At 37.1% G+C, this 26,493-nt stretch overlaps 1 protein-coding gene across 3 annotated transcripts in view; it reads right to left on the bottom strand.

The window, feature by feature from the left end:
* Positions 1 to 6,504: 6,504 nt before the first annotated feature.
* Positions 6,505 to 26,493, bottom strand: part of LOC149843892 (protein DGS1, mitochondrial-like) — a 43,764-nt gene continuing 23,775 nt past the window's right edge. The window contains exons 12-15 of one of the 3 annotated variants that reach the window (XR_016430929.1): positions 8,289 to 8,399; positions 7,687 to 7,803; positions 7,158 to 7,258; positions 6,930 to 6,945 (exon numbers count right to left, since the gene is read on the bottom strand). Coding sequence is in view for 2 of the 3 variants with exons in the window: in XM_090000137.1 (XP_089856263.1) it covers positions 6,822 to 6,945; positions 7,158 to 7,258; positions 8,289 to 8,399 (336 nt within the window). In the remaining variant the exon portion in view is untranslated. Of the gene's footprint in view, positions 6,946 to 7,139; positions 7,259 to 7,686; positions 7,804 to 8,288; positions 8,400 to 26,493 lie in introns of all 3 variants that reach the window. The other 2 variants (XM_090000138.1, XM_090000137.1) reach the window with 2 other exon arrangements.

The following is a 26,493-nucleotide window of genomic DNA, read 5'->3' as shown; positions in this document are numbered from 1 at the left end:
CATCCCTACCACTGTCAAGTGTTGGTTTTCTAAAACAAAATTCTGGATCTAGCTGGGTCCAGTATGCATATGCTAATGGCACGCTGTCCTTCTTTCATTTGGAGCATATAGGCACAAGCATCACTGGTATTTCCAATTTTTGTTGCAGATTTTACCACGAGAACCAAAACCCCAAAATTTTGAAGGATTCAAGTATGTCCTGTTTTGGATAATTGGAACATTATCATGAGTTTTTAGTTTGCCACATTGTATTTTTTTCATTGTAATTTTTTTAGTATACCATGATTTTCTGATGTTTTTCAAAAAAAAAAAAAGAATTTCCAGATTTCCTGAGATTTACTCTCAAATGAAATCTGTGACAAGTTTCAAGAACCCCTTCAAATTCTATGCTGATCGGAACATGCAATGTCACATATCTTGTCATGGGTTTTTCTTGGCGAGGAAAATTCTTACAATAAATTAAAAAATAATGTTTTCTTGGAAAATATCTGAAGAGTGTTAAAATCACAAGAGAAATAATGACATTCTATGTTTTACATTACTTTTGAATTATCATATCCATGACATTTCATCAGCTTTTGTAAGTATCATGATTTTTATAATGATATTTTCAGAATCTTCAATATTTGGTGACAGTGGACTATGCTCAGATCACAAGTTGATAAACTTTTGAAGGATCCATGGGAGCTGTGGGCCCATGGCAACGTTAGCAAGTCTGCAGAGGATCTATCATGCTCCTCATAGCCCATGCCTGCAGCGTGGGTAGGGATCTCAATGGAGCAGGCTTGGCTCCGAAGTCCGACTAACGGATTCTATCAGCTCAACAGGTCAGATCTAGGGACGTAAACAGTTTGGATTCGGGTCAGATGTAGCCAACACCAAATCCGACTATTTGGATACTGGCTAAAAGGACTCAGGTTCAAATTCGGATTCAGATGGAAATGCTAATACCAAATCCGGAAAAATCCATTAGAATCGGATCTCCATGGTATTAGGTCATGAAATCCTTATACCGAATCTAAATTTGATTACTGATTGGATTCACAATCGACCCAGATATTGGATATATCTCAGATCCCATTTTGGCTTTTCATGGTCAGGTCATAAAATGATCCAAGCCCAACTCCATGCCAAAGCAGCATCCCAAAACTGGCCAGAGGGTTAATGAGAATCTGTGTTAAATGTTTCTCTGTCAAGGGAGTCCTAATGGTACTTCATATCAGGCATGCAATGTTCTGATGATCCATTGATATGGAGAGACTTAGAGCATGGAACTTACCTAAGAGAAATTTTCAAAACTTTACCAAACTTTTTTTTATCAAAACCAATACAACCACTATAGTTTCACAATTTTCACATGACGCCAATTTTTTTTTCTACCTTTAGGCAAATATTCCCTTTTTCTATACAACCATTTTGGTTGTATTGACTACGTAAAGTTTTAAAGTGTGCTTATCATAGAGCTTATTTTTTGATAATCCAAGGAAAAAAAAACCATCACTGATTGTACCTCCAGTAAAATCCTTGAGGTCTCCCTGCCCTGGGTTTTGAACTTGTGATGTCCCATCAACTTGATGACATACACAAGTCACCCCTACCAGATGAGCAGAGCCCTTGTGGGCACTTATCATAGAGCTTTTGCAGGTGTAGTTTCATGCTTCTAAAGTGACCTTCCTAGAAAGTAAAGCTCTTCAGGCTTCAAGTTTCTAGCTACTGACTCAGTGAGCTAAACCACCAGATCTCTCTCTCTCTCTCTCTCTCTCTCTCTCTCTCTCTCTCTCTCTCTCTCTCTCTCTCTCTCTCTCTCTCTCTCTCTCTCTCTCTCTCTCTCTCCTGTTGTCAGTCCCAACATTAGAAATCAGTTTGGTCTATTAGCCTCAGACTTGCTTTCAAGTCAAGTGCTGACTGATTATAAGAGGGCTCAAGCTAGTTTCAACAATGAAACAAACTTGACTATAGAGAATCGAATCAATTTTGACTTTGAGATCCAATTTTGATTCTATAGACTCATCCTCATCTTTAAATAATAAGAGTAGGTTTTGATCATACATACATCACAGATGGGTGGAGTCGTATCCAAGAACACATATTAGGACAAGATGTTGGCTTGAGAAGTACAAGTAGAAGATGTCTTAAGAAATTATTGAAGTACCTCTGTTAGTTGATTAATGGAATCCTTAATATCTTCCATTTTCTTGTTTGCCTCATCATCCTTTTTGGATGATTTTTCAACGGTAGCCACCTGCTATTTGATATGTTTTGACTCATTACAAAAGTGACATCACTTTTCTTCCTCCACCGTAATTGTTTCTTCTAAAGTTTAGAGACTTACATGGTTTTATGCTATGTTACATACGTGTGGGTGTAGATACGGGTGCGAATGCAACACTTAAAAAAACTTGGGTGTAGGGTTGCGGAGGGTATATATATAATTTTTAATAGTTTTAAGTTAACACTATATATATAATTGGACTTGGTTAGGGTCAATTGAATTTACTTTTGGACAGGAATGTGGGTGCAATGAAACTCAAAAAATGTTCACCGAATCATCAAAGTAGGTACTCAAAAGTGTTCCACGCAAAATGAATACAAAAAGTCACAAATAAGCTCACACACAAAACCCACCAAAGGTAGCCAACAAGAGTAAAAAATAATATTTTATTGAGATTAAATCATGCACATTTCATTTGAGAGGGGAATGACTTATATTTATATACAATGAAGAGGGAAGAGGAGACTCAGACCCAAGACCCGATGGAGGGCGATGGGGTGCTCAAAATCAGGACTCCAAGAGAAAAAGGGCTACACAACTTGAGTTCATGAACCTCAGATATGACAAGCTAGACCGTACCCTAAAGAGTGTTGGTATGGCCAATAATGTTGTCTGAAAGTCCATGTAAGTATCATCTTTATTGAAGGCTATCTGTCATCTCTCGAGTTACTCTCATATCATTCTAAATTATATATATAATATTGGTCTTGATCATCTTCTAATTCTAGACCCTTTTCGGATTAAATTTTTAAAAGGAAGAACATCAAGAAATCAACAAGCTTTCAAACGTTATGTATCAAAGTAAGCCAACATAGTGTTTGTGGTATACAACTTGACGATATGATTTTTCAGTTCTTGAATTCTACTAAAAATTAAACTCTTTGATTCCTTATGTATTTAAACACATAAGTTTCTTAATCCTCAAGAAACAAACTATCAATCCTGATAACTTTCTAAATAGATCAAACATATCTTAGAAAACCAATCAAGCGTAATGATCCAATATTTAAAAAAAAATCTAAATATCCAGATACAAAAGACCCAAATAATCTAAAATCTAAAATATATTCAAACGGACCTAAATCCAGATCTTCTGCTTTACTCATGCATCATTCTCTCCTTGTTGAAAAAGACTTTCCCTCAAGTTTCGATCTAGCTTGAGGTTTTTTCAATTCTAATCCACCTTTTAGATTATGAGCTCATAATATGGAACTCAATCTTTATGTTGCTTCTGAAAGAGAAGAGAACTTGCTAGATTTGGTCCAATATGCAAGACAAGGACAAAGAATTTTCTTACCAAACCAACCAAAATCACAAAAGATGCCTCTAAAGTGAAATGGGTCAAATAGATATTGAGTAGATGATTGTGATAAAATCATGATCCACTCTAAGGGAACCTGATTCGATCCGAGAAAGTTGAAGGTTTGGGTAAGGAAAGATGGGCTTAAGTTGCTTTTTAATCGGGATACATTCTATGACATGGGGATTTCCACTACGGTTCAAAACTAATTGATATTGAGTAGTAGGAGATTGGATCTAGATAGTGGGCAAGATATAGGAGGGTTCACCTATGATTGGGCTTAAATAATTCTGGTTAAGGTCCAATTGAGGTTGATTTGGAGACTGGGTAACAGATTCTAAAATGGGTTTGGATAGATCCAATATATTGGATTTTCTTTAAGAGATTTTAAATTCAGATATAAGATAACTAGATCTAGGCAATGGGGAGGTTTTGGATCAAAAGTAAATGGTGATTGTTCCTCAAACTGAACCCACATCATTTTCTTCATCTCACTCCAAGTATGCACTCATTCCATTTGGTTCTCATGATTTTTTTTTTGTACCTGACTGACAGACTAATGCCGACCCACATAAGTGGGTGGCAACCACGAGAACTCTCCGATGATTAAGAATCTGGTGAAGTCTAGAAAAAACTGTCAACTGCCTTGGACCACTCAAAGTATCGGCATCAAGTCATCCAGTGAAGTTGTGAACTTAGGAAAGTCGATCTTAGCAGAAGTGAATTTTGAAACATATAAAGTCTGGGTCTGGTCTTGGTTTTGGACATGGATTTAATTGGTTTAAGTATGGGTTTGGGTTACATTGGGTATTTGGGTTATTTTGAGTTTGTGAGGTATATCAAGCAGGTGCAGGTGGGTTTTCAGATTGATTAGGGTCCAAAACAGGGTCAGGTTGGCTTGAGATGGGTTGTGGGTGAGAGCTCAGGTCAAATTGGTTGGGAATTGAGGAACTTAGGGCCGGTTGGGATGATTTTTGGGGCAAAACAGGGTCCAAAACTGAATAAGGTAGGTGGGAGGTTAAGGAACTACAGATTGGCCTGTTGGGTCAGTGCCTAGGTGCCGATTGGATTTGAATCAACCAATTAAGGCCAATTGGATTCGGTTTTAAGAACTTTGCTTGAAGTTATCATTATCATAGACATAAAGCTCACACAATAAAGAGTGGAGTTTCTTTTTGGCTATGTTCAGTGCCCAAGCCATTAGGCTAACCAAGACGAGTAATCACTCGGCTGAAAGCCCGATTTGTCTCATAGTCAATTGGGCTGACTAGCTCTTGGTCTTTTTTGTCAAGGTCTAACACGACAGTTCGCTCAATTCATTATTGACATCAAGCTAGAATACCTCCCCAACCCGGACCATAGGCGGATCGGGTGCAATCACATTGCACACTTTGAGTATACCGCTGCACTTGACCATCCTCTATCTTTGGATACAACCTGAGTTGTGAGGCTCAACAGAAGATGAAGGGCGGTCAGCTGCAGCAGCTCACTCAAAAGTGTGCAATGTGATTGAACCTGATCCAACCCAACCTGTTGGCAGTGAGGCCCAACAGAAGATGACGGGCGGTCAGTTGCAGCGGCACACTCAAAAGTGTGCAATGTGATTGAACTTGATCCAGCCTCACCCAGACCAGCAGCTTGAAAGTTTGCATAGAGTCTAAACTTGTTTGAGTCAATCTGCTGTTTTTTTATATTTCGACTGAAATCCATGTACATTAGATTGTCCTAAATCGGTCCTTCTCATAGTTGTCAAAGCAGAAACAGCATGAAAATCAGAACCAAAAACTGGTGGTTTTAAATTTTAGGAGGATTTGGGAAGCAGCAGGAAGTGAAATCTTGAGAAATTGACGGATGTCAAAAGAGAACTTTTGAGAAATGAAGATTATAGTCATTAACCATGCAATGTCATTAATCAAGTCAAAGGAGAACTTTTAAGAAATGAAGGTTATAGTCATTAATCGTGCAATGTGTAAACTTTTAAGAAATGAAGTCAAAGGAGAACTTTTAATGTCATAGAAGCAGTATGTGTGAAATCCTGAATCTTGTTGAAGAGAATAACACGCAATGCATTCAGCGTCATAGACACTATGACTAAGGCAAACAAAGTTCTGGAATTCAGACACGAGCATTGATTCGTGATACCGATCATGTTGCCAGAAACTTTACATCAGAACTATGAAAGAAAAAAGACCTTTGAATTCAGTATTATTTTTCCTTGAAAGTAAAATCTTTTCTTACCAACGGGGTCTCCGCATGGAGGGTAGGAGCTGTCAGTGCATGTCTCCTTGTGCAGGTTCAAAACCCAGTGGTACGTTCAATAATAACTGGTGTGGATCTGCTTAATCCCAGATTGCTTTTAAAAACAAATATAATCTTTTCTTTCTTTCTTTCTTTCTTTCTTTCTTTCTTTTATTAAATAGCTTAAAAGTATGAAAATGAGTGCCTTTCAATACTTTCTCAAATGTAATTGTAACCTCTTTGGTTGAATTTTGATTTAGTTCATGTGCAACTCAACAAATTGAGTTCTATCAAAGCCGTAGGTGTGAACTCATCGTCTGATTACTACTTTCTGTTTAAGTGCCTCCTTTTTACAGTTAAAATTATGGAATGACGTGCAGTTTAGGTTATATTTTAAGTTTGAAGTGTTTTCTTCAAAGTTTAATTATTGTTTAATCTTGTGCTGTATAATGACACGTTGCATACACTATCAAATAGTACAGTATTTGAGAATTGTATTTGGAGCTCTAGGTTTTCTTTGAATTGCGTATATTGCAACCATTGGCTCAACCCATAGACAGCATTACTGCCAAGAAAAACTATATATAATTGGGCATGTATTGGTGACTGGTTAAATGACTTGGTATACAGCCCACACTCAGGTTGCTTAGTGTCCTGTTCAGGGTCCATACAGCTCTAGTCAGCCAAGAATGAATTTAGGGCCCTTAAATCACCTCCAATCATTGATTCATGTCTGTAAGCCATATACAAGGAGCAAAATATTGCTACTAACAAGACTATCAAAATTACAATAAAGCCAATAGCTCTGTGCTGCAACTTTGAACTGGAGCCAGAAAAAATTTATTTTCTGCAGCAGCTACTACAAAGTGAATGGAGAAGGAAAAAGAAATACGGAAGACGAGAACTGAAGAAAATTGAACATGTACTATTCTGTTTGAAAATTTACCATCTCTTACAATGATCCCAAACTGGGGCTGGAAAAAATGCATATTGAGACAGCAACCAATTAGGTCATCGGAGGCGCCTTGATGAAGGGAGAAGGCAGTCGTATACTTGTACCATGCGCGAGGTTATTGCAAGTTTGTCAACCTTGTGAAATCTAGGCTTCCCTAAATCCACAATATCCTGTCTCAAACTGAAATGCCAGAAAATCAGCTTTAGGCTCAACTTAAGACATCAAAGGGTTAGACTTTGACAAGATGCAGGCGTGCAAAGCATTGCCCGTAACCAAATTGGGTAAGTCACTAGCCATGCAGCATGATGACTAGATCAGATCGGTCACTTGATACAAAGCACTTCTGAATCCCGAAGGTTGACAAAATCTTTTACCTGTGACTTTGTACTTACCAGACCCATTCTCCAGTTTTTTTCGCATGCCTCTCAACAACTTTATAAAGGCGGTCCAACGAATATAAAACCAGGCCGTACGTCCATCGAGCATCTTTATCCTACACAGAAAAGCAATCATCAATAAGGATAATCCCATCACATACCCCATCTCCAGCATGTAAATCACCAAATTAAAGAGTAACATAATGCACACTATTGATAGGCCTGATGCATAACATCTAGAGTGGTGTTTTCTACTCAATCTTTGGTTTTCATAATGAGAAGCATGGAGTTGCCCATTTAAAATTTGAACTCACAATCACCAATCATTTAGAAATTAAGGATGGTTTTATACAAGATAAAGAGGAAGAATTTGGATTCCAACAAGGAAAATTATATGGATGCACAAATAAATCATTCATTAGTCATAATGGCTTTGTTTGGCAACAAGAAGGACATCAAATACCCGAAAAAAGTTGTAGTTGATGATATAATATCTGTTTTCAATAAATATTCAGATTATATTCTACTTAGACAATGTACATACGTTCAAGCAACAACCAATTGTTGTTGTTGTTGTCCTTCTTCCTCATTTTGCTTGTGTGGCAGATAGGGATGACAATTTGAAGCTATCTCCCGTAGTCAATCAGCATGCAGTCAGAACCTGAAGTCTCATTGGCAATGCTTTTAGTTCTAGGTATGATTGCGGTTGGGGCCAAGAAATGTTAATTAAATATTTTTCCCAAATAATCTGTGTTCTAAGCATTTTTTTCCCACATTAATATTTACCATGTACAATTGAAAGTTAAAGCAGAGATGTAAAATAAGAGTTGTTTGAATTGATCTTCTATACCTATAAACAGGAAATTTAAATTATGTGTTAATTATAAGAAAAAAATATTCAAGCCTACCACACAAGGCAATGATAACGAGCAGATGGATCTAGAACTATAAATAAAGAATTGAACTAGTGATAAACAATGAACTTTTTATTTTCTTGGATTTTCAAGTAACTATGTGTATGTGTATATGGGGAGAGGCAAATTTCACATTTGTTAAATTTCACTATTATCACAATTGTAACTGCATCAATGCATCATTTCCTTCAATTGAAATACTTGACAGCAAAAGAAAAGTTTAAAATTTTACCAGTTCTTCATCAAGACACCTTTGATGTTGCATAATCCAGTTTTCAACCTCCACCACAAGAAGCCTGCGTTGAAGTCTAGCAACTCTTCCTCTACCCTCTGCCCCATTGCTCTGAATGAATTAAAAAATAAAGTTCTAAATAAGATTAGAAAATGAAGAGCATCAGATAAACCTGTGAAAATCTCTATAAAAAGGGATTTTGTGTACAAGCACAATGCTAAAAACACGAAGTGTGCACAAAGGCACAAAGGAGAACTCTCACAAGTACACAAAGGCACATATACAAATGCACAAGAGCATAAAAAATATCAACTTCAATATATTGGGTCCCAAGAGGGGCTTTACAAAAGCATAAGAAAAAAGAGAAGGGGAGCACCCCTATTTATACAATGTTGGAGGAATGTTGGGGCTCCAACGACTATGTTGAAGGCCCCCCATGTGACACAAAATACAAAAAACTAAAAAGAATTAAAAGAAAGAAAAATACAGTCATATTCTCAAATGAGAATATGCGCAAAATGAGAAATAACTGAAATACCCTTTATCGGGTTTTGAAATATATATATATATATATATAAAGATCATTACATTTTAACACCCCTCCTCAAACTTAGGGTGACATAACCCAAAGTTTGCCAAGAAGGAAGTTAAATCTTGGAGAGCACAACGCTTTGGTGAAGAAGTCTGTCAGATGGTATTCTGATGTAACATATGGGAGGTCTACGGTTCTTCTCAAGTATTCTTCATGAACATAGTGGCAGTCCATCTCAATATGCTTCGTACGCTCATGAAATGTGTGATTTTTGGCAATGTAAATAGCACTTTTATTATCACAACACAGTTTTGTGGGCCCTTGAACTTGAACATTCACATCTTCCAGCAAGCTGCGAATCCAAACGATCTCCATGGTAGTAGATGACATGGCTCTATATTTGGCTTCTGTGGATGAAAGTGAGATCTTCTGTTGTTTCTTGCATCTCTAAGAAATTAAAGATTCTCCTAAAAAGATGCAAAAAACAGTGATGGAGTGACGGTTATTCGGGTCACCTCCCCAATCAGAGTCAGTATAAGTAATTAAATTCAATTCAGAAGAATAAGATAGAAATACTTCCTTATTTACTGTACCCATTATGTATCTGATAATACGAAGAATGGCGCTCATATGAACTGTAGTGTTAAATTATGTACCTTATCACCTAATGTAATATATATATATATTTTATATATATAAGGTAATACATATACATATATATGTATATGTATCTACTTTTTATATATATAAAATATATATATTTCTTATTTCTTAGTCATAGGGGTAGTTTCGTCTTTTCTTCCATTTTACGCACATTCATCTTTTGAATGTGTTTGTAATTTCTTTTTACTTTTACTTTTTCTTTATTTTTATTTCTTTTTATTTTTTACTTAAAGGAACCTTGGGGGGGCCACTCAAATAGACGTTGGGCCCCTCCAACGGTCACATTTGTGACCGTTGGAGGGGCTCCAACGTCTATGAGTGGAGCCCCTCCAAGGCTCCCTTTTGGATTGTTATAAATAGGGGCTCTCCCCTTGTATTCTCTCATGGCTTTGAGTCAAAGCCCAAGTTCTCAATAAATTGATTCCATTGTTTTTATGCCTTTGTGCATTTGTGAGTTATTTGTGAGTTGTGCTTTTTGTGCACAAGTGTTCTAAAGTGTTCTTATTGTGCTTTCGTGGTGGGTTCAATATCAAGAATATTAAGGTCTTGATATTAGTATCTTGTTGAAGATACTTTTACATGGTATCAGAGCCAGGTTGAAAGAAAAAAGATCGTGTATCTCGCCTCTTGTGAAGCACCTCGAAAATCGTGCCCTCAAGCTAGTGAAGTTTTTGAGTAAAGCATTTGCTCCGGGCAATATTTTAGAAGCAACTTTCGTCAAGAAAATGTTGAAAATCCATTAAGGTACGCTTTATTTTCCATCTTTTCCTCTTCATAATGGGTGAAAAAGACTCCCACTTCTCCCTCGGTTTTAAACTTAGTGGTTCAAACTACCATGTTTGGGCCGGCAACATGGAAGCCCATATCAAAGGGAAAGGTCTTTGGGGTTTTGTTCAAGGTTCCATATCGGAACCCGAACCCAAGCTTTCTATTATAGAGAAAGGGGAAATCAAGATTCTTGAAGGAGAAGATAGACAAAAGGCCTTAGAAGAATATTCCAAAAGGCATGATGAGTGGGAAATGAAGAACTTCAAAATATTGTCTTGGATTTTTTCGTCCGTAGAAACCAAGATCAATGCCAACATCATCAAATTTAAAAGGGCCTCCGAAGCTTGGTTATACCTTGAAAAAATGTATACGTCAAGGGACTTGTCTCACAAATACTACCTTCAAAAGAAAGCCTTGACTCTTCAACAAAATGATTTATCTATTCGGGAATATTTTGCCGAATTATCATCTATTTGGGACGAGCTTGCCATGCTCGAACCAAAATGGAGCGGAGAAGCTATTGAATTAAGGCACAAACAACTAGAGGAAGATCGTTTCTTCAACTTCTTAAATGGTCTTAGACCCGAATTTGAGCAAATTCGGTCCTCCCTTCTATCGGCTTTTACCTCCCCATCTATTGAAGATGTCATCACCAAGCTAAGTGGTGAGGAAACACGTATGGGGATTAGTAAAAATAACCCAAGTATTCTTGCTACACCTTCTCAAAATGACTATGAAGTGGTCAATGTCGTGTCAAGACCCGGTAATAATTTGAAGACCTACAAACCGCCCCATTTCAAAAATCAAGGGCAAAATGATCGATATGGCAAGAGAGATTATAGCAAATTAACTTGCCATTTTTGTAAAGAACCGGGACATATCAAACCCAATTGTCCCAAATGGAAGAAGTTCCTCGCCGCGGCTTTAGCATCCCAATCGGAGGAACGGCCTTCAAATGAACCTCTTTCGCTTCATCAAATTATGGATGCTCTTCAACCTCTTCTCAAAGGAGGCACTTCTGGAGCCGCCATGTCATCTTCTTCCTCTCTTGGTAAGACATCTTGGCTACTTGATTCTGGTGCTTCGTTCCATATGACTCCAAGTCATTGTTTTCTTTCTAATTATTCTGAAAATCGTCTTCCATCTTTTGTCTCAACCGCGGATGGAACCCCTCTTGAAATTAAAGGAATGGGCAATTTTGAAAAACAAGATTTTTTTATCCCAAAAATTCGTCTTATTCCAAAGCTAAACTTAAATTTACTTTCCGTTTCTCAACTCTCGGACTATGGTTGCGATATAAAGTTCTCTTCTAATAAATGTTGGATACAGGATCGCCAGTCCGGGAAATTGATTGGGGAAGGCTCTAGGAGAGGAGACCTCTACTATGTTGATTTTCTTAAAATTCCCAAGAATCAATTTTGTAATATTGCTCAAAACAAAGATATTCATGTATGGCATAAGAGATTGGGTCATCCCAACATTGTTAAAATCTCTTATTTGCCTTTTATTAAGCATCTTTGTAATGAAAATTTTGTTTGTAATGAATGTATTCTTGGAAAAATGAGAAGTCTTCCTTTTCCTCAAAGATCCATGTTTACAACAAAACCTTTTGAAATCGTTCACTCCGATGTATGGGGTCCAGCTCCGGGGATATCCAAGGGAGGCTTTTCTTACTATGTTATCTTTGTAGATGATTTCACTAGGTTTAGTTGGATATATTTTCTTAAACATAAATATGAAGTTTTTTCAACCTTTAAAACATTTCATATGATGGTTTTAAATCAATTCAATGGAAATTTTAAAATTTTTAGAATCGATTCGGGTGGCGAATACCTTTCCAATGAATTTAAAAGCTATCTTGAAAATTATGGAATTCTTCATCAAAAGTCTTGTCCCAAAACCCCCCAACAAAATGGGTTGGTTGAACGGAAACATAGGCATATTATTGAAACCACACGAACCTTGCTCATTTCTCAAAATATACCGAAAAAACTTTGGGCGGAGGCCGCTCTTACTTCTGTCTATCTCATAAATAGACTTCCATCTAAAAACTTAAACAAGATTTCCCCGTTTGAAAAATTATACGAAAAAGAACCTGATTATAGCAGGTTAAGGGTTTTTGGATGTAAATGTTTTGTCCTTACTGATAAAAATGACAAACTCTCCCCTAAAGCCATTCCTTATGCCTTTCTTGGTTACTCTGAAACTCATAAAGGTTTTCGCTGTTATGATGTTAAGAGTGATAAACTTTATGTTTCCAGAAATGTAAGCTTTTTGGAAAATGTTAGTGGTTTCGAAAAACTTGAAACTAATGACGAGAATATAGATTATTCTTTTCTGTTTGATTTATTAACTGAAGATGATGATACTAGCGATGATGAAACAAATCAAAATGATGAAACTCATACTGATCAACCCATTAATGAAGAACCACATAGAGATCCTATAACCTATTCTCATAGAGATAGGAGTACTTTTAGAAGTGCCCTCGAAAGATATGATAATGAGTCTCCCCCTTCAAGTGAAGGAAATCTTCGTAGGACCGAAAGATCAAGAAAATCCCCTTCTAGGTTCATCTCATATGAGTCCTTTTCACCAAAATATAGAGCCTGTCTAAGCGTCATTCACTCGTACATAGAACCTAGGGATTTTGAGGAAGCACGAAAATACCCAGAATGGATAGTTGCTATGAATAATGAACTTGAAGCCCTAAAGAAAGCGAAAACCTGGGAGTTTCAAGACCTTCCTAAAGATAAGAAAGCAATAGGATGTAGATGGGTATTTAAAGTCAAAACTAAGTGTGATGGGTCTCTTGAGAGATATAAGGCCCGCTTAGTAGCAAAAGGATATGATCAAAAATATGGGATTGATTATGAGGAGACTTTTGCCTCCGTTGCTCGGATGGGCACCGTCCGATGTCTTATAACCGTTGCTTCAATAAATAAATGGAACATCTATCAGATGGATGTTAAGAATGCATTTTTAAACGGAGATCTAAACGAAGAAGTATATATGGATGCTCCTCCTGGAATGGAGTATCCTAAAGGGAAAGTGCTTCGTCTTCGGAAAGCACTGTATGGTTTAAAACAAGCTCCCAAAGCTTGGTATGATAGGTTTAACTCTGTGATGTTAGATAATGGTTTTTCATCATGCTTTACTGATACTGCTTTGTTTGTTAGAAAGTCTAATGCAGGGATTGTTATTTTGTTGCTATATGTGGACGACATGCTTATTACTGGGAGTGATTCTAAAGGGATTAAAAGCATAAAGTCTATTTTAAAGGATAAGTTTGAAATGTCTGACTTGGGTTTCTTAACTTATTTTTTGGGTATTGAGGTTGCATACTCTCATAGAGGGTATTTTTTGTCTCAAACTAAGCTTGCATCTGAGATTATTGACAGGTCAGGTATTACAGATGATAAAGTTTGTGAAACTCCTGCTATAGTAGGAGCAAAAATGAAGATTGATGATGGTATTCCTCTCTCCGATCCTACTCCCTACAGGCAACTCGTAGGATCGTTGATGTATCTAAGTATCACCAGACCAGATATCTCACATGCGGTGCATACGGCAAGTCAATTTCAGCATGCACCAACTTCTGTTCACATAGGTGCTATCTTACGTGTCGTAAGATACCTAAAGCACACTATTAATAAGGGAGTTTTTCTGTCTTCTTCTTCTGAATTAAGGTTAATTGCTTATACTGACTCTGATTGGGGAGGTGACCCAAATAACCGTCACTCCACCACTGGTTTTTGTGTTTTCTTAGGAGACTCATTAATCTCATGGAGATGCAAGAAGCAGCAAAAGGTGTCTCTATCATCAACTGAAGCCGAATATCGGGCCATGGCAACTACTACCATGGAAATTGTTTGGATTCACCAATTGCTGGAAGACATGGGAATCACTATTGCAGGACCTACCAAGCTTTGCTGTGACAACAAAAGTGCGATTTATATCGCCAAAAATCACACCTTTCATGAGCGGACCAAACACATAGAGATGGATTGTCATTATGTTCGAGAGGCGTACCTCAAGGGAATCATTGACCTTCCATATGTCACGTCCGAATATCAATTGGCGGATTTCTTCACCAAAGCCTTGTGTGCTCCGCGTTTCAACTTTCTTCTTAGCAAACTCTCGGTCATCCTGCCCTAAGTTTGAGGGGGGGTGTTAAATTATGTACCTTATCACCTAATGTAATATATATATATTTTATATATATAAGGTAATACATATACATATATTAATATATATGTATATGTATCTACTTTTTATATATATAAAATATATATATTTCTTATTTCTTAGTCATAGGGGTAGTTTCATCTTTTCTTCCATTTTACGCACATTCATCTTTTGAATGTGTTTGTAATTTCTTTTTACTTTTTCTTTTTCTTTATTTTTATTTCTTTTTATTTTTTACTTAAAGGAACCTTGGGGGGCCCACTCAAATAGACGTTGGGCCCCTCCAACGGTCACATTTGTGACCGTTGGAGGGGCTCCAACGTCTATGAGTGGAGCCCCTCCAAGGCTCCCTTTTGGATTGTTATAAATAGGGGCTCTCCCCTTGTATTCTCTCATGGCTTTGAGTCAAAGCCCAAGTTCTCAATAAATTGATTTCATTGTTTTTATGCCTTTGTGCATTTGTGAGTTATTTGTGAGTTGTGTTTTTTGTGCACAAGTGTTCTAAAGTGTTCTTATTGTGCTTTCGTGGTGGGTTCAATATCAAGAATATTAAGGTCTTGATATTAGTATCTTGTTGAAGATATAATACGAAGAATGGCGCTCATATGAACTGTAGTAGATGCATGTTGAAATTGACTAACAATATGTACTGCATGAGAGATATCAGGCCTCGTAATGCTGAGATACGTTAAAGATCCAACCAGTTGTCTGTAAAGTGTGGGATCTTTTAGGAGAATCCCATCATCAATCTTCATCTTCGAACCTACTATTTCAGGAGTTTCACAGACCTTATCATCTGTGATTCCTGATCTGTCAAGAATCTCACAAGTAAGTTTAGTTTAAGACCAAAAATAACCTCTGTGAGAGTAGGCAACCTCAATTCTCCAAAAATATGTCAGAAATCCTAAGTCTGACATTTCAAATTTGGAAGTCAAGACATATTTAATACTATTGATTCCTTTGGTATCATCACCTGTTATTAACATATCAACATACAACAGTAATATAACAATCCCTGCATCAGATTTCTTAACAAACAATGCAGTGTCAGTATAGCATGAAGTGAAACCATTTTCAGTCATTACATTGTTAAACCTATCGTGCCAAGCTTTGGGAGCTTGTTTCAAGCCATAGAGAACTTTACGAAGACGAAGAACTTTATTTTTAAGAATTTTCATACCAGGTGGAGCATCCATATAGACTTCTTCATTAAGGTCACCATTTAAAAAGACATTTTGGACATCCATTTGGTAAATATTCAATTTTCTAATAGAAGCAATGGTTATAAGACATCTGACAGTAACCATACGAGCTACTGGAGCAAAATGTCTCTTCATAATCTATCCCGTATTCTTGGCTATACCCTCTAGCTACTAGACGAGCTTTATACATTTCAAGAGATTCATCACTCTTGGTTTTGACTTTAAACACCCATCGGCATCCTATAGTTTTCTTTTCATTGGGAAGCGTTTGAAATTCTCACGTGTTGGCTTTCCTAAGCGCTTTGAGTTCACTTTCCTTCGTCTCTTTCCTTCAGGGAAGAATCTTTTCTTAGCAACTGAGATTCCCTTTTTAGAAAAATCACTCTTGCTTGAGAAACCTGCGAATACGTCTGAACCAGTCGTTCCCAGAGTTGTAGCGTTGTACAGTTGTCAGGAATGGCAACGAGAATCTCTTGAGACAGAGTTGATGTGATGTATGCAACAACTGATTGATCTTTCCTTTCCCAATTGAGAAATTCAACATTTTTGACATACACGATTGAAGGAGGAAGTGTACATGGAGCAACCCCCAGGATATCAAGAACAAAATTGTAAAACTCATGTGTACAGGTTAAAAAGAGCTATCTATGGTTTGAAGCAAGCATCTCGCTCTTGGTTTGACAGCTTCTCACTAGAGATTCAGAAACATGGATTTTCACGTTCCATGCTGGACCACTCATTGTTTATTTTCAGAAGTCAGACTGTGACCACTTTGTTACTAATATATGTCGATGATATTGTTATCACAGGAAACTCTGCGGCCCACATCCAAGAAGTAAAAGACTTACTAGGTCAGAGGTTCAAAATGAAAGATCTTGGAGCTCTACGCTATTTTCTTGATGTAGAAGTTGATAATCAGACTCATGGCTTGACACTCACTCAGCACAAGTACACCGTAGATGTTCTCAGAAAGGCAGGCATGAAAGACTGCAAACCTCTGGGAACTCCGAGCGTGCTTCATCAAAAACTTAGCGCTCATGATGGAAATCTGTGTGATGACCCCACCAGGTATCGAAACATAATAGAAATGTTACAGTACCTCACATTCACTAGACCTGATATTGTTTATTCAGTCAATTAAGTGTCTCAATTTATGCATGTGCCACGTACTGGACATATGGAAGCTGTCAAGAGAATCCTTAGATATCTGAAAGGGACTATTGGGGATGGATTGACATACTCACCACAGCCATATGGCAAAGATGATCATAGACTCATTGTATATTGTGATGCAGACTGGACAGAAGATCCTGATGAACGAAGATCTACATCAGGACATTGTGTCTTCATTGGAAGAAATTTAGTCTCTTGGAGCAGTAGAAAACAAAAGGCTATCGCTAGATCAAGTACTAAGGCTGAGTATAGATATATGGCTGCTGCTACTGCCGAAGTCACATGGATCAGACATCTACTGACTGAAGTAGGAGAAAAGATCTCTCACACTATCTTGCTATGTGACAACCAAAGTGCTATAAACATGTCATTTAATCCAGTACATCACAGTCGTGCTAAGCACATTGAGATTGACCAACACTTTGTGAGACAGAAAGTTGAAGAAAAAGAGATTGAGCCTGAGTTCGTCAATACTGAAAGACAAGTTGCGGACCTATTTACGAAAAGGGTTAACCAAGGATCGTTTTTGGACGCTTAAAGGCAAGTTGTGCATGGTCCATAACCATGATCAACTTGAGGGGGGTGAAAAGGTGAATAGTGATTCGGGTCTGGATCATGTACCAGACCCGAATTTCATTTCTGTATAAGTCTGTTTTTTATTTGTATGTTTTTTTTTATTTGTATCCGGGTTCGGATAATACACCAGACCCGACCCACTGTGTACACTTAAGTGTATTAATATAGGCATTAGGTCACGATTTCTGTTACGAAGAAATCGTGAGCCGCAGCCCCCTTCTTGTAATCCTTTCTTCGTCTCTCTCTCTCTCTCGTTTTCTCAATGCAGGTACCAAGGTGGAATTCTAAGACTTCTAAAGGTGCGTCTATCTCTATGAGCATAAGTGATAGGGTCTCTAGATATATTTTCTTCTTGAGAGGTAGTAGGGTTAGAGTTGCTGTTGATTTCAACTACTTCATTATCACAGTTATATGTTGATTCATCATCACTAGAGATCTCATCATCTTTAGATAATAGATTAAAAAGAAAGGAATTGTCAACATTTTCTAAATGAGATTCATTCTTTTCAAAACCACTATCATTTTCCAAAAACATAACATTCCTTGAGACATATAACTTATCATTCTTAACATCATAACATCGAAACCCTTTTTGGGTTTCAGAATAACCAAGAAAAGCACAAGGAATGGCTTTTTGTGAGAGTTTATCACTTTTATTTGTAAGGACAAAGCACTTACAACAAAAAACTCTTAATTTATTATAATCGGTTTCTTTTTCATACAGAGCCTTAAATGGAGAAATTTTATCTAAATTTTTGGATGGAAGGCGATTAATAAGATAAACGGAAGCAAGAGCTGCCTTGGCCTAAAAAAAATTTGGAATACTTTGAGAAATAAGAAGGGTTCTCGTGGTTTCAATGATATGCCTATGCTTCCTTTCGGCCAAACCATTTTGTTGTGGGGTCTTAGGACATGATCTTTGATGGGCAATATCATAATCTTCAAGATATTTTTTAAATTAATTAGAGAGATATTCTCCTCCGGAATCGGTTCTAAATATCTTTAAATTACTATTAAATTGATTTTTGATCATCATATGATATGATTTAAAACATGAAAAAACTTCATGCTTATGTTTGAGAAAATAAATCCAACAATATCATGAAAAATCATCCACAAAAATTGCATAATAGACAAAACCTCCCTAGGATATAACGAGTGCCGGTCCCCAAACATCCGAATGAACAATTTCAAAAGGTTTAGTGGTAAACATAGATCTTTGTTCAAAAGGCATACTTCTCATTTTTTCAAGAATGCAATCATTACAAAAGAAAGTATTTTTACAAAGATTTTTAGTAAAGTCCAAATAGGACAACTTGGTGATATTGGGATGACCAAGTCTTTTGTACCAAACATTTATGTCTTTATGTTGGGCCACATTACAAAAAGGGGGTTTGGGAATTTGAAGAGAATCCACGTAGTATAAGTCTCCCTTCCTAGAGCATTCCCCAATTAACCTCCCGGACTGGTGATCCTATATTAAACATTTATTAGATAAGAATTTAATGTCACACCCAAGGTCCGAGAGTTGAGAGACGGAAAGTAAGTTCAAATTCAATTTTGGTATAAATCTAATTTTTGAAATAAAAAAGTTTTGGGTTTCGAAATTTCCAATTCCCATAATTTCAAGAAAAGTACCGTCCGCGGTTGAAACAAAAGATGGGGACGAACTTTCAAAATATTCGGAAAGAGAGAAAATGCTTGGAGACATGAAATGAAGCACCGGAATCTAAAAGCCAAGAAGTTTTACCTGGAGGAGACGGTGTAGATACGACGACACCGGAAATGGCTCCCTTAAGAAGAGATTGAAGAGCTTCCACAATTTGATTTAGAGATAGAGCTCCATTTGTAGATTCCTCCTTTTATGGTTGAGATGTGGTGGCCATTGCTAGTAATTTCTTCCACTTAGGACAAACCGGTTTGATATGACCCCGTTCTTTGCAAAAGTGACACAACTTTGCTATAGTCCCTTCTTCCGCCTTGACCACCTTGATTTTAGCTTTTAAAACGAGGATGTTTGTATGTCCTTAAGTTGTTCACGGGCCTAGAAACGACATTAGCTCCATCACACTCATCTTGATTTGTGGGCATTGCAAGAACACTTGATTTTGCTTGCTAATGCCCATACGAGTTTCTTCTCCACTTAATTTAGTAATGACGTCTTCAAGAGAGGGAGAAGTGAAAGAGGATAGGAGAGAATATCTAATTTGCTTAAACTCGAGCCTTAGTCCATTCAAAAAGTTGAAAAAACGATCTTCAAGTTGCTTATGACGAAACTCTATGGCTTCTCCACTCCACTTCGGTTCGAGCATAGCAAGCTCATCCCAAATGGATGAAAGCTCGGCAAAATAATCCCTTATAGTCATCTCTCCTTGAAGAAGGGTTAGCGCCCTTTTTTGGAGGTAATACTTATGGGACAAGTCTCTAGAAGTGTACATCTTCTCGAGGTACTCCCATGCTTGAAAAGCCTTTTTAAACTTTATGATATCAGTGTTGAATCTAGTCTCAACGGATGAGAAAATCCATGACAATATCTTGAAGTTCTTCATTTCCCACTCCTCATGTTTTTTGCTATATTCTTCAAGAGCCTTCGTTCTTTCATCTCCCTCAAGAATTTTGATTTCTCCTCTTTCTACCAAAGTAATTTTTTGCTCCGGTTCCGAAATCGAGCGTTGAACATAACCCCAAAGCCCTTTTTCCTTTAATATGGGCCTCCATATTTCTGGCCCATACGTGATAATTGGAGTCATTGAGCTTAAAGCCAAGAGAGAAATGGAAATCTTTTTCACCCATTAAAGAAATAAGATGAAGGAAAAGAATACGTACCAAAAAGAGATTTTAACTCTTGTTGAAGTAATCTAAAATATTTGATGAAGAGAAGTCTTCACGCCGATCACAAAAAGAATTGAAGGCATGCTTTACGAGGCACTCGATATTGAGAAGAATCACAAGATTTTCTTTCCCAAGCAACCTTGCTCTAATACCATGAGAAAATCTCTATAAAGAGAGATTTTGTGTATGAGCACAATGCTAAAAACACGAAGTGTGCACAAAGGCACAAAGGAGAACTCTCACAAGTGCACAAAGGCACGGATACAAATGCACGAGCATAAAAAATATCAACTTCAATATATTGGGTCCCAAGAGGGGCTTTACAAAAGCATAAGAAAAAAGAGAAGGGGAGCACCCCTATTTATACAATGTTGGAGGAATGGGGGGGGGGGTGTCCAACATATACGTTGGAGCCCCTCCAACGGTGGTTATAAATATAACTGTTGGAGGGGGCTCCAACGTCTATGTTGAGGGGCCCCCATGTGACACAAAATACAAAAAATAAAAAAAAAATAAAAAGAATTAAAAGAAAGAAAAATACAGTCATATTCTCAAATGAGAATATGCACAAAATGAGAAATGACTAAAATACCCTTTATTTGGTTTTGAAAATATACTAATATATATATATATATATATATATATATATATATATATATATATATATATATATATATATATATATATATATATATATACACTTAGATAGATACACTTGGTAACACAGCGATCAACTGGATGTCAAGACTTCAGAAATGTGTTGACCTCTCAACCACAGAAGCTGATTATATTGTTATTTCCGAGGTCGGAAAGGAGATGGTGTGGTTGAAGAATTTTCTGAAGGAGATTGGCAAGGAACAGGACAAAAGTGTTCTCTTCAGTGACACGCAGAGTGTTTTGTGCCTTGCAAAGAATCCAATATTTCATTCAAGGACAAAGCACATTCAATTGAGGTATCATTATATTTGAGAGATGATAAATGATAGGACGTTGTCATTAGAGAAGATCCTTGGTGCCAAGAATCCAGCAGACATGTTGACAAAGGGTGTGACCACTGAGAAATTGAGGTTGTGCATTGCCTCAATTGGACTCCTTCATTAAGCATGAGGGAGGGTTGTCGTTCCAGAGATGCAGAGAAGAGATTGGGAAGACAAGGTAGATGGAGGTCTTTTTTGTATCAGTCTCCAAGTGGGAGATTGATGAGTTGTGGAGCCTGATTCAGAGTTTTTGACCTTCCAGTAAGGGGGGTCCGGGGGGTTCCCCTGGCGCGTATCCCATAGGGGGGCAACGCCCCCCGAAAGAATTTTTTTTGGGGGCTTATGTTTGGAACCCGATTTCTTATAGATCAGACCCGACTTGTTTAGGTTTAGGGTTGTCGCCCTTGCCTTATAAATACTTTCTTTTCTTTCTCTCCTGTAACAGTCGAAAAAGAGCAATAAAGGTTTTTTTCTGGGCGGTCGTGGTTTTTTACTCTCTCTCGGTTTTGAGGGAAGGTTTTTCCACGTAAATCTCTGTGTCCCTCTTCTTTGTGTTTTGATTGTTCTTGTTTCTTCGTTTTCTTACTTGAGTGTTTCCTAACAACAATATATATATATATAAAGATCATTACACTTTAACAAAACCATCCAACATCAGGCCTATATCTTTTGCATTAAAAGGTCAAAAAAATTATGTGTTCGCCTTTATGTGACCAATCATTTACATGTATTGTTGTATTATACAACAGTACAATGAGCATAACTGCCAAATTTGACATACACATACTATTTTCCAGCACATTTTTATAGTGTTTGTGCATGTGTTAACAACTTCGTAAAATAGACAATGAGGGGGAAGGAGAGAGACTCAACACGAATAGTAACTGCTTTACTTTAATGTGTTGGGCATGACATAATGATCTCACCCAGTGTTGTGAAAAGCTTTGAGGCGTAGCGAGGCACTCTACCAAAATTTGAGGCGAGGCGTAAGCCTTGAGGCGTAAAGCGTAAGCCTCAAAGTTTTTTTTAAAACTTAAAAAATATATAAAAATTATCTAAAATTATAAAAAAATAAAAAAATCTTTATTGATGAAGCAACAACCAACAGGAAATAAAAAATCTCAAAAAATAGCGAGTTCATCAAAAATAATAGTGAGTGAGTTCATCAAAAATAAAACTTTAAGCCTTAGGATTTTTCTTCATAAGCTTGAAAATACAACACACATATCTCCAATATTTAAGCTCAAACAAGAATAGTGAGTTCATCAAAAATAAAACTTTAAGCCTTAGGATTTTTCTTCATAAGCTTGAAAATACAACACACATATCTCCAATATTTTCAAACTATCACAATGTTTTAGCAGTATTTTCATGAAACATTATTAAAGTATTTTGTCATCATTTTTTCAAAATAATGAAAATTTGAAGCATGCAATGATATTATCATGAAACATTGTGATATTTCCCCTTCCTAGATTTCTGATTTAACATCTTTTTCTCAATTTCATATTATTTCTATCTATTATCTTTTTTCTATTTTCCATAGTTTGGCATGAAAGACAACCTATTTCTATTCTATTTCCTGACTTTTCCATTTTTTCTCTCTATCCACAATTGCTAAGCTTTTCTCATGGAAAATAGGTGTGCTTGAGTTATCTCATCTAATCGACTCACTGAACATTGATAGTAATATCATGACTAGCTCAAAAATTATATCTTAGTCAGTAGGTTATGTATCCCCTTAACTTAAATGTTAAAGTTTAGCATAAACATGCTACAAGATCAACAATAGCACCTCAACCAAGGTGACTGCAGTCAATCATGTCAAAAGGCTCATCAGAAGCAGAAGATCTGTGGCACTCCACAATCATCATCATGACTGATTGGTGACTATGCCCTTAAGTAGCAGAGGCTCTAAAATGAACAAAGTCCTTCACACTGTTAAAAGCTGATAATCCAAAATCCATTGAAGGAAGGCAAAATGTCAGCCAGCCCTTTCTTTTTAATTTTCCTTTTTCTTATGATATGCAGGCTGGGGTTAGCCTCTCAGGTCTTGAACATGAGACTCTTTGTTGTGATAGTGCTACTTTACAATCCAGCTATCTCATTCTTTTAGGCCTGTCAACATGTCACCTAGCCCATGTCGACAGACCTAAACAGAAATTCCACAGGTTCCCATGTTGATCATCTATGTCACATAGGTGTGGGTGCGTGGTTGCGGCACTTTAAAAAAATTGGGGTGCGTGGTTGCGTGAGGGTATAAATTTGTGCGATGCAGCACCTTTACTAAGGGGCGTATGGTTTTCCACATTAACTGAAAACAAAAAGAATAAATTAGAATAGTTGAATGCATTTTCTGTGCATGAACTACAGCAAAAAGAGGCGTGTACGCCTCAGTCCGAGGCGCACCTCGCCTCAAGGCGTGCGCCTCAAGGCCTATGAGGCGCACGCCTCATGGGTATTGCGCTTTATACCAGTGCCTCAAGGCACAAAGGCCCTCGCCTTGAGGCGAGGCGTGCTTTTTGCGCCTTGAGGCACGTTTTTAATAACACTGATCTCACCTAAAACAGAGCCCTAATTAGGGCTGTTACATAATACAACGTAATTACAAGCATACTGCTAAAAACAATGTGAATGTCAACCACTAGGGATGGCACCAGCTGAGCATGATAAATTACAAGTTTTCTGCCGCCTATTCTTGGATGGATATATAACAAATCTGCAACTAACAGGTATCTTGCATGCATATGCCTCTCCATATTATATATGCACGCACTACTTGTAGACTATTTTTTCATATTCCACATCATTTGTTCAGATTACTTAAACACCTTCATATTGTTAAAAGTAAAACATATGTACTCAAGTACATATATATATATATATAGAGAGAGAGAGAGAGGTCTATATATATATATATATATATATATATATATATATATATATATATATGTTACTTCATACCCGATAATGGGTATTTCTGTAAATCTGCCCAATAGGGGTAGTACTATCTTTTATTTCTTTCTTTCTTTTTCTTTATTTCTCTTTTTTCTTATTTTCTAGTTTTATCTTTTCTTTCTTTTTTAATTTAAATAGTGTAATGCATTGTGGGTCCCAACTAAGAGTCGTTGGGACCCTCAACGGTCGTTAATATGACCGTTGGGGGCCCAACGACTCCTAGTTGATCCCCCAAATGCTGTCTCCTTCTTCAGCCATCTCTCTCCCTTTTTCAGCTGTATAAATAAGGGTGTTCACCTCATTATAAAGTAGGCTTTTCTAAGCCCTAATACCCAATAAAATCCTCTTTTTATTTGTAAGCGCTTTGTTGGCTTTTGTATTTGTCCCTTGTAGACTTGTTCATTGCTATTGCACTTGTGGTTGTCCTTTATAGGACATTGGGTATGCTTTAGCATTCCATATATCTATTTTCGCTTACTTCATTACATGGTATCAGAGCAAGGTTGTGCTCTTGATTCTTGTTAAAGTTGTATTTACTTTTCTTGTATCTCTCTTCTTGCTCCTCTCTCTTAATCACCATGGAAGGTGAACAAAAGATAGATCTTTCTTTCAAGCTAAATGGTTCAAACTATTTAGTATGGGCATCCGCTATGGAAAACAACCTCAAAGGCAAAAAGCTTTGGAGTTATGTGATGGACACCGTGTGAAATTGTCTACGAAAAGACAATACGCATACAAGCATAAATACTTTATAAAAGAAGTGCACGAAAGCACTCTCACAACACTTGAACAAAATACGCAAAAAGTGTATAAATAATAAACATGCAATAATGCATGTATTTCATAAAATGGAAGCAAACGCTTGAGACTCTCAAGCTTGTTTTACAACAAGGGGGAACACCCCTATTTATACTAGAGGGAAGAGGTGCAAGAGGGGCTATCCAAAGAAGTCGTTGGGGAGCTCCCAACGGTCACAATTGTGACTGTTGGGGGGGGGGGGGGCCAACGACTCTATTGGGGAGACCCCCAATGTACCTTTTTGTTATGCAAAAAGGAAAAATAAAAGAAAAAGAATTAGAAAAAAATAAAAGGAAAAAAATACAGCATATTCCAAATGGAATATGCGCAAGATGTAAAAAGACAAAAATACCCTTTTGGGTAAAAGAGAAAAGGGAAAAATATATAAATATATATACTTATATATAGAGATACGTATACATATAATATATGTATATGTATCTCTATGTTTATAAATATATATATTTATACTTACAATAATATTTTTGAGTATACATTTTAACACCCCCCCTCAAACTTACGGTGTGATAACCGCAAGTTTGTCAAGAAGGAAATGAAATCTAGGCGAACAAAGAGCTTTTGTGAAGAAGTCCGCAAGTTGATACTCAGACGTCACGTATGGTAAATCAATGACCTTCTTCAAGTATTTTTCCCTGACATAATGGCAGTCCATCTCTATATGCTTTGTTCGCTCGTGAAAGGTGTGGTTTTTGGCAATATAGATTGCACTTTTATTGTCACAGCACAACTTTGTTGGTTCTCTGATAGGCACTTTCATATCTTCCAAAAGGCGTCGAATCCATACAATTTTCATGGTAATGGATGTCATGGCTCTGTATTCGGCTTCAGTGGATGACAGAGAGACCTTCTGTTGCTTTTTACATCGCCATGAAATCAAAGATTCACCTAAGAAAACACAAAAACCAGTGGTGGAGTGACGGTTACTAGGGTCACCTCCCCAATCTGAGTCACTATAAGCAAGTAATTTTAAATCAGAAGAAGAAGATAGAAATACTCCCTTATTTATTGTGCCCTTTAAGTATCTGATGATGCGAAGAACAGCACTCATATGAACGGTTGTGGGAGCGTGCTGAAACTGACTGGCGATGTGTATAGAATGTGACAAATCAGGTCGAGTAATACTAAGATACATTAAAGAACCTACCAACTGCCTGTAAGGGGTAGGATCGGTTAAGGGAACACCATCGTCAATCTTCATTTTCGCTCCCACAACTTCAGGAGTTTCGCATACTTTGTCATCAGAAATCCCGGATCTGTCAATAATCTCACAAGCAAGTTTAGACTGAGATAGAAAATAACCACGTTATGAATAGGCAACCTCAATTCCAAGAAAATATGTCAGAAAACCCAAGTCTGACATCTCAAATTTTGAAGTCAAGACGGACTTAATACCCTTGACTCCTTGAACATCATCACCTGTAATTAACATGTCATCAACATAAAGTAATAATATGGCAATCCCTGCATTAGATTTTCTAGTAAATAGAGCAGTGTCAGTATAACATGAGGAGAAACCA

The sequence above is a fragment of the Nuphar pumila genome, chromosome 3, assembly GCF_984573655.1.
Source record: "Nuphar pumila chromosome 3, dmNupPumi1.hap1.1, whole genome shotgun sequence".
NCBI classification, from domain to species: Eukaryota; Viridiplantae; Streptophyta; class Magnoliopsida; order Nymphaeales; family Nymphaeaceae; genus Nuphar; species Nuphar pumila.
The sequence above is the reverse complement of the archived record's forward strand: the minus strand, read 5'-3'. Positions and strand labels throughout refer to the sequence as shown.